The sequence below is a fragment of the Choloepus didactylus genome, chromosome 6 (assembly GCF_015220235.1).
Source record: "Choloepus didactylus isolate mChoDid1 chromosome 6, mChoDid1.pri, whole genome shotgun sequence".
Taxonomy (NCBI): domain Eukaryota; kingdom Metazoa; phylum Chordata; class Mammalia; order Pilosa; family Megalonychidae; genus Choloepus; species Choloepus didactylus.
The window spans coordinates 23,339,617-23,349,388 of NC_051312.1; the positions used below are offsets into that span (position 1 = coordinate 23,339,617).

The 9,772-nt window shown below is 35.5% G+C and overlaps 1 protein-coding gene across 1 annotated transcript; it reads left to right on the forward strand.

Annotated features, from left to right (window-relative positions):
- Positions 1-1,252: 1,252 nt before the first annotated feature.
- LOC119537551 (olfactory receptor 10AG1-like) lies at positions 1,253-2,206 on the forward strand. The gene has a single exon (XM_037840058.1). It carries the CDS (start codon positions 1,262-1,264, stop codon positions 2,204-2,206), a length of 945 nt encoding a protein of 314 aa, XP_037695986.1. The 5' UTR covers positions 1,253-1,261.
- Positions 2,207-9,772: the final 7,566 nt, after the last annotated feature.

Consider the following 9,772-nt stretch of genomic DNA (forward strand, 5'->3'; position numbering starts at 1 on the left):
ATTCTCTGACCACAGTGGAATACAATCAGAAGTCAATAACCATCAGAGACTTATATATACACATTTAATGCATGTTTTATTTTATAAAAGGATGGAGGCTGGGTTTTGTATTTGGATTGGAGTTGCTTCTTACACATTGGAAATAATTCCAGAAAAGCAACAATTTTGACTTAGTTGTAAATTTTCCAAGAAGTTGTAAACTAGATATTATAGGACAAATATAATATGCATTGTATAAAAAAGTTGCGTAAAATACCATAAGAAGCATCTAATCTACATGGAGAAATAAAAAAAAGTGCAAAATAAAGATTGACAATCACACCCCAATACACTCATGTTGTGCACACATTCACATGTATGCAAGGCAAAGAATGAATTGCACAGATGGGGCCAGCAGAAAAACAATTAATGAGAATATGGATGATTTATCAACCTCTGATAGATGAGTTATAGTTTTGTGCCCCTTTTATAGAATAGGTGTGTAATTCAGAATAAAGATTTGCATGTTCAGGTTAAAATTGCTTGCTTGAGCACAGATGCTAAATGAAACTAATTTTGATCTCTTGAGCTCCCCTGGACAGGAACTATGACTTAGAGTTCTTTTTCCTCTTACTACAAAATCTGTGTTAACTGTATGACTTCTGATTTTACATCCCATCCATTCACTTGCAAGCACATTTTAAAATATTAAATGGCATACTATAACATTTGGTGGTGAGTTCATTTTTTATACTAAATTAGTCTAGATATGCATAATGCTAAACACTTCAGAGATACTATGGGAAACCATCATATTTTTATTAAAAATATTTGAATGCTTCATCCACAGAATTTTTTTAAATGGCTTTCAAACTATTTATTAGTGCAAAAAGTTTAATTTTAATTGATAATGTCAAAATCATAATCAGGATTAGGGAAGCAAACCAACTGAGAGAATGGAGTAATTACTACAACTGAACATAAATTCAGATTCTGAGTCTCCAAAATATTCAATATATTCAAAATATCTTCAGACAGATAGCATTTTAAATCACATGTGTAATCACCAGAAACAAGGAAATATGATATCCTTTTAGAGATTTAAAAAAAAAGACATGGTTCATTTTTGCTATTGTCATGTAGAATTGCAGGAATTTATAGTAATTTTTTCTTGTACAGAGTTTGAAAAATTAGAAGGAATTCCATCCTCAGTTTATACATGAGAAAAACAAAGCCAAAAATAGTGGAGTAACTCATGCTTCTGATTAAATCATTCCTACAGATGAAATATAAAAAGAAAATAGCAGAAGGCAATGTTTCCACGGTGATGCAATTTGTACTCCTGGGATTTTCTGACTTTCAAAATCTCCAAAAGTTTCTCTTTGGAGTTTTCTTCATGGTTTACATAATTATTATAGTTGGAAATAGCCTTATAGTAATAATAACCAGGCTTGACCCTGTACTACAGAAACCCATGTATTTTTTCCTGGCAAATTTTTCTTCTTTGGAGATCTGTTATGTGTCTGTCATTCTCCCCAGGATTCTGGTGAGCCTTTGGACTCAGGATAGAAGCATATCTGTGCTGAATTGTGCAACCCAAATGTGCTTCTTCCTTGTACTGGGAACTGCTGAATGTTTCCTCCTGGCTGTGATGTCCTATGACTGCTACATGGCCATTTGTAACCCTTTGCATTACCCTCTAGTCATGAACCAAAAGATGTGCATCCAGCTGGCAGCTGGCTCCTGGGTTGGTTCAATCCCTGTGCAGATAGGGCAAACATGTCAAATTTTCTCTCTGCATTTCTGTGACTCTAACCAAATTAACCACTTCTTCTGTGACATCCCTCCTATTCTCAGGCTGGCCTGTGGGGACACTTCTGCACATGAAGTATCTGTCTATTTAGTAGCTATGTTGTTTGTTGCATCCCCTTTTATGTTGACACTTACTTCCTACAGCAAAATCATATCCACCATTCTGAGGTTGCCAACAGCCCAAGGACAGTCCAAAGCCTTCTCCACATGTTCTTCTCACCTGCTGGTTGTTGTTTTATTCCTTGGATCTGCTACCATCACCTATTTAAGGCCCAAATCCAATCATTCTGCAGGAACTGACAAACTGCTCTCTCTTTTCTACACCATAGTGACTCCAATGTTTAATCCCATGATATACAGTCTTAGGAACAAGGATGTTATAGAAGCACTAAGAAAATTATTACTTAAAAAATAGCATTGTTCAGCTTAAATGTTATTGCTTTAACCATTTGTAACACAGTTAAAGAAACATTTAAATTTCTAGATTACCCCTTTAACAAAATAATCATTTCTGCTTTCTGATGAACTTTTAGATATGTAGCCTGAAATGTACTGTGTATGAATATATACTAGGCAAATCAATCTACCTCAAAGGCTACATGTCAAAAAATAATCACATATATAAAGTAGCAATTTGCATCATATCTTTCCATTAAAATCTATGAAGAGAGTCCAAGCTTTTAAACCTTCAAATTTGTATTTGCTAGCATTTTTCTCTGATTATACAGCATAGAATGGCCAGTAGGTGGATAATGAATGCTTGTTGAGTGAATGATAAATGACTGAATGGATAAATAAATACAATGCATTTGAATGACTACCACTGTGTCCTACTTCTAACTCTTGCCAAAATCCAGAGATTATAAAGCAGTGGTAAATATTGGAAGCCTATGTATTTAACCTACCATGTCCCTATGTAAAATTACTCAAACTATATTCCCTAAAGAAACATGTAGATTTAGCTCTCTCATTTGTATGTTCCTGGCAGAGTACATCATAAAATAGAAAACCCCTATCTGTCTCAACCAATTTATTTTATACATATTTCTATGTTATTCTTAGTATTCTTGTCTTAAAGTCATATGTTTTTAGATTATTTTTTTTCATTACTTCACTGCCAACAGATATATCCTCAATTCATTTTGGATGAATGCTGTTGTGTATAAAATGCTGCCTCTTTTCTTCCCTTCTAAAGGGCCACTTAATAATAGTGCTATCTTTGACATAAATTCTCTGTAAAGAAAATGTCTTTGAAAACTCAGAATAATTATCCATGAGGTAGTAATAGGTTATCCTGGATTACCTGCGTGGGCCTAATCTAATCATATGTGCCCTTAAAAGATAAGGAGGAAGAAGAAAAAAGAAGTATACATGAGAAAGGTGTGACAACAGAAGAAAAAAAACAAAAGAGAAGAGGCATTGCTTTTCTCCTATAAGTTTCTTTTTTTTAATATCATTGATTCCTGCTTTAATCTTATTTCCTTTCAACTGCTTGTTTCAAATTTATGTTGCTATTATTTATCTAATTTCTCAAGTTGGAAACCTAGATTATTGACTTGAGAAAACATTTTCAAATGTATTTGTTTTATTTTGGTTTTAACAAGATCAGTTTTTATTGCTCTCCTTTCTTTAAGAGAATTGCAAGGATAAGATTTAAAGGTGGCTTCATGGTATCATCAGGGAACCATGCTCCAAACTTTCTGCTCCGCTACCTCAGAATATGTCCTCTAGCATTGATTCACTTTATGGTTCAAGGTGATTGTTGGAGCCTCCATGAAAGGAATAAGAACATGGTCATCATTAATTTTTTTTAACTGAGAATAATTGTAGGTTCACCTATATTTTTAAGAGTGTCATATTCAAGTATGTTTTCCCATTTTCTAATGGATTTCTCTATTTACTGTTAAGTTTTTACAGTTCTGTATAGTCTACATACTATTTCATTATATATGTGGTTTGCAAATATCTTATCAGTTTGTAGCTTGTTTTTCATCCTTTTTCAGAAAGCAAAATATTTAATTTTTATGAGGTCCAATATATGAAATTTTCCTTTGAAAAGTTGTTTTTGGTGTCAAATATAAATATTGTTTTTCTAATCTGAGAGCCTGAAGATTTTTTTTTCTATTCTTTTCTAGAAGTGTATACATTTGCATTTTCCATTTAAGACTCTGGTGAATTTTGAATAAATTTTTCTAAAAGTCATAAGATTTAGGTTGATATTGATTTTTTTTTCCTATGGATGCCCAGCTGCTCCAGCACTATTTATTGAAAAACCTACCCTTCCACTAATGAATTGATTTTCAACTTTGTCAAAATGAATTACACAGTCCCCTCTGGTGCACATTCTCTGGAACAATGACATGTTAGGTCACAAAAAAGTGTCAATAAATTTTAATGCATGAAGTCATACAATGAATCTTCTCCTACAACCTTGGAATGAAGCTAGAAATCAATGAAAGAGGGTATAATGGAAAATTCACAAATATATGGAAATTAAACAACACATTGTTAAAACTCAATGGGTGAAAGGAAAAATCACAAGGCAAATTAGAAAATAATTTGAAGTAAATGCATATGAAAACACAGCATACCAAAACTTATGGGATGCAGTAAAGGCAGTGCTGAGAGGGAAATGCATAGTTCTAAATGTTTGCTTTAAAAAAGAACAAATACCTTGAATCATAGACCAAACCTCACAACTGGAGGATCTAGAACAAAGAAAAGCAAAATAAAACCAAAAGGAGCAGAAGGAAGGAAATAAATATTGCAGCAGATATAAATGACAGCATATAAAAAACAATAGAGAGAAACAACAAAGCAAAAGTTGGATCTTTGAAAAGATCAATAAAACAGACTAATATTTAACTAGACTCACAACGAAAAAGAGAGCCCACAAATAACCCTAATAGGAAATGTAAAGGGGGACATAACTATCATCCCAACATAAATAAGAAGGATTATAAATCTTATCCTTGCAATTTTATTAAAGAAGTGAGAGCAATAAAAATTCATCTTGTTAAAACCAAAATAAAACAAATATATTTGAAAATGTTTTCTCTAGTCAATAATCTAGGTTTTTCTCAAAGCAAATCACCCTGGTAAAAGGCCATAAATCCCTTTGGGGAAGCCTGGGGGAAAATTAACAGCATAAATTTGGGGCAATGTAGCTGGGTCCTTCCCCAAGTGTACTAAGCTTATACTGTGTGCTGGGTCTGAAAAGTGCCTCATATCTGGGAATTGTTTGAAGGTTGTGATTCTGTTTTTGTGATTCATTTTAGAATTTTGTTCATTTGAATTCTACTTATATAGATCCAGTAAGAATTTAGTATATTTATTATCTATTTAATCCCATGTTCAAGTAGTCTGTGCCATTGGTCCCTGCAAATCAGAATATTCCGATTATTTCTGTGACACTGCTGTCCATTACAGTAGCCACACCCACCTGTCTTTGGCAATGAAGTGCTGCCACTTGGCTCCTGCCAAGCCAGAATGTGATCATCATCACAGTGTTTAGGGATCCAAGATCTGGGGCAGCATTTCCACAGTAATATCTGACCTTTGGAGAAAAGTGACCACAGATTTCATCAAGCATGATGGAGCTGCTCTCACATGTTCCTCACACAGTTATGGTGAAATTTATGTCCTCTTTACATTCCTGGGGATTGTGAGCAGGTGATGCATGATAAATCCATCCTAACATTCCAATCCCTCTAAGCCTTTGGACCCCCATCTATATTATACCAGGGAAGTTCTAGCACTTCAACTTCAGATTAAGCCACCTCTTGGGCCATGCTCCAGTTCACCACCCAAGAAACTGTTAAAGCCTTTTCTAACCCCTCTAGCTACAACCCTGAATCCAGACTCTCAACTTAATGGAGAGTCAATAAATTCACTGTCATCCAACTTTATGTTTCTTCTACCACTATTCCACATCCTTAATATCCATTCCCACAAATATTGCCCTGATTTATATCTATAGATATTGGATAAATGATAGAAATCTTTGAAGTGCATCTCTCCAATTCATGAGTCACACTTTGCACCTCATTTTTCAGGGCCTGTTGGTACTTCAGTCTAGTTATAGTCCTGGAAGAAAAGAGGGGCAGTGGAGGTGCATCATGAGAGATATTAGCAGTGTCTTTCAAACCAACTACTTCATGGCATTGCATTAGAATTCCATATGCTGAAATAGGGTTAATTTCTTCAGACACTATTGAGAAGACTCTTTTCTCAGATGAGGAAGTTACAGATTGATCAGTTAAATCTCTTCAGATGGAGGAAGAATGACTGACTCATCAGGATAGAATTGAGATCAGGTGGCTGATTCCTCAGGGCACATCACTGCAACTTTTTCTGGGAAAGGACAATCAGCAGAATCTAGGATGTGAAGTCTCTACTCTCATCATCATCAGCCCATCTGAATCCATTCCAGTTGTCAGGATCCCAATCCTTCCCAATCTATGCCCACAATATTCAAGCAGACACTGCAAGATTGGAAATTCAATGTATATTTCATTTTAGTGTCTCACTTGCACAATGAAACTGTCTGGTTTTCTGAAATCTCAAGTGTGTTGCTATGAGAAATAAGAATTTCTTTCAGAGCACACAGAAATTTTTAGGTCCTTCATATGGCACTTGAGGTGGGAATTTGAAGCCTTGACCATGTCTCTTTCTTTAACAACTGTATCCAGCATATTTAGGGATGACAGTCAGCATCATCATACTTTTTAACTCCACAAAACTCCTTTAAGATATCAAATATAATGTTTCTCAAAGCCTTGCCCTTACAACATTTTAGTATCAATATCTAATAATGATATTTTGTGTATCTCTATGCCAATTCATGCTGTGAATTATGAGGGTCATCTAGGTCATTGGAGACATAACCACTAGAGCATTTTTAGTCTCATAGTATTAGGGGTCCAATTCTCAAAACACCAGAAACAATGCAGTAATCTCATGTAAGATTCTTTCTCAGGAACCACTCCTGGTACAAAAATATATATTAATTTGGTCTCTCTGGAGAAAAGGAACAGGCTATATATGAAAATATTAGGAAATTTATTATAGGTATTGCCTCATGAGACTGACCACAAAGATTGGCAAGTTCCTATTCCATAAGGCAGGCCATAAGCTGGGAAATCCAGTGAATATCTTGATGAATTTCACAGGAGGAGCTGGCTAGCTTAAGTAGAGAAAGAAAATTTTCTTTCTGACTGCTGAAATCATCAATTCTCTCTTTAAGGCCTTCAACAGATTGTATGAGACACTCTCACTGCTTAAGGCAATCTCCTTTGGCATTATAAATGTAATCATTTTGTAGATGCAATTGACTGACTAATGATTTAAGTCCATGAAATAACTTTACAGTAACAATCAGGCCAGTTCTTGCTTTATCAACATTTGGACACCATAACCTAGTCAAGTTTACAAATGATCTTAATGGTAGCAATGATGTTACTAAGGACAAGTGTATACCAACAAATTAGATAATCTAAATTAAGTGGACAAATTCCTAGAAACTCACAAACTACCTGCACTTACTCAAGAAGAAGCAAAAAAACTCAACAGATCAGTGACAATAAAGAAATTTAATCAGTAATCAAGACTTCCCACCAAAGAAAAGCCCAGGTGAATATCAAATTTTTGGAGCTTTGAGCATTATTGGTGTTAATTGTTTCAATCTTTGGTAAAAGGGAGGGAAAACTCTCACTTATTCTATATGCCAACATTGCCCTAATCCCAAAGCCAAATAAAGGTACTACAAGAAAATTACAAACTAATATTTCTTAATCAGTTTATATATGCACATAATTGCAAATATCGTCAACAAAATACTACTAAGCTGAATACAACAGCAAATCAAAAGAATTATGAGGCCTGGCCCTGGTCTTTACCATTCTGACCACTCCAGCCCCAGTGCCCAGCCTTATCCTAAACTGGAATATCTCTGCCTGAAGCTGAGGTATTCAGTCACCCATCCCAGACTCAGCCTGGATTCCCCAACTTTAGACCTCTCCATGGTGGTGTGGCTGAGACCAGAAGTTGAAGTGTGAGGCTGTAGGGTCAGGGGCAGGGCCATACATCCTTGGAAGCCAGTCTTGCTTTCTCCTGGAATCTGATGGTTGGTATCTTGCACCTTAGGTTGAAAAGATAAGCATCTCTCAAGTTCATGTTTTTGTTAAAACTAGTTTAGGGTCCACCGGTCCTCAGTGTTGATTTCTGTGTGACCAGATCCCTATCCTGAGTATTCTGAGTGGAAATAAGAAGGGAACATCCTGATCCCCCAATGCCCTGTTCAGAAATTTACTGTTTGAATTACAGGATATCAGCCATTGTTCTGTCCTCCAATTGTGCTCAGTCTTCTTCCTTGTACCTAGTGTCTCATGAGAAAAGGATCCAGAAAGAACAAAGGGTTGGTCAATCAGTCCCTGTCAAGGAGGCTACAAGACTTGGTGACCTTCAGACATGTAGTTATGGAGTTCACCCAGGATGAGTAGGTATTATTGAACACTTCTCAGAAAACAATATATAGAGATGTGATGCTGGAGAACTGCAAGAATCAAGTAGATATGCTCAGTCTGATTTCCCAGTTAGAGAAAGATGACAAAGTACTGAGAAAAGAAGGGAATTTTCCCAGGCACCAGTCCAGATTTGGAAACTGTACTTAAATACAAAGGGTTAAATACTAAGTAGAATGTTTTTAGAAAAGAACAATTGAAACATGTGAAAACAGGCAGAAGTCACTTTGAAGTGAAAGTTAATGAATGAAATCACTGTTTTAAACTCTTCAGCACAAAATCTAACCTTACTCAGCATAAGAGAACTCACACTGGGGAAAAACCCTATGACTGTAATCAGTGTGGAAAATACTTCAGCAGTAGTTCTTACCTTATTACTGTTCATAAAAGAATACACAATGGGGAGAAACCCTAGGGTGCAGTGATTGTGGGAAAGCCTTCAGTAAGCTCTCACCCCTTAGACTGCATGTGATGTGGTGATAAATATGAACTAGGCCCACATGACCAGTTACAGAAATGAGGACTCTATGGTATGAATATTTCTTCCTTGTTTTTTATGAGTATATTTGTAATTGTAGGTAAAGCAAATATCTTTGTTTTCTTCTCTATCTTATCCTCTTATCATATAGCATAAGTTGTTCTTTTTTTCATGTTATAGTATTTAAGTTATAGGATATCAAGTTCAAGAGTGAATATTATCCAAGGACTTGCACCCAATTCTGAAGGGATTTAGTGCATTTCCAGTTGTACACAGGACAATTAAGTATTTTTAGGCAAAATACATTTCTGTTATTTTTATTTATAGATTAAGCATGATTTAATGTGATACATATAGCTGATGAGTTGACAAGGGGTGGACTGTGTGGTGATTAGTTTCCTGTGTCAAGTTGGCTAGGTGATGAAGCCCAGCTATCTGGTCAAGTAAGTACTGGCTTATCTCTTGCTGCAAGGACTTTTCATGAAATTAATTCATCAATATATTGATTGCATCTGTGTCTAATCACATCTGCAGTTGGCCAAGGGGAGTGTATTCTGCAGTGAGAGAAGTTTAATCTTATCAGTGGAAGGTTTTAAGCAGGGGAGGTGATAGCTTCAGCAGACAGAAGAGAGAACCTTCATCTCTACTTTGGTAGCCAGCCTCTCCTGGGGATTTCATTGAAGACCTTCATTGGAGTGCCAGCTTACAGCTTGCCCTATGGAATTTGTACATAAGCATCCCCACAGTTGTATGAGACATCTTGCAACTCATACTATAATAAAATCTTAAACTATATACAGATATCTCCTGTTAGTTCTGTTTCCCTAGAGAACCCTGACAAATAGCAACTGAAAGAATGAAATATTAATGAATCAATTTAAACAAGGATGTAATGGACATATACTTGGAAAACTAAGATATTAGTAACAAATAGAAAGACCTAAAGAAATAGAAGAACATTCCAAGTTTATGAATTGGAAGA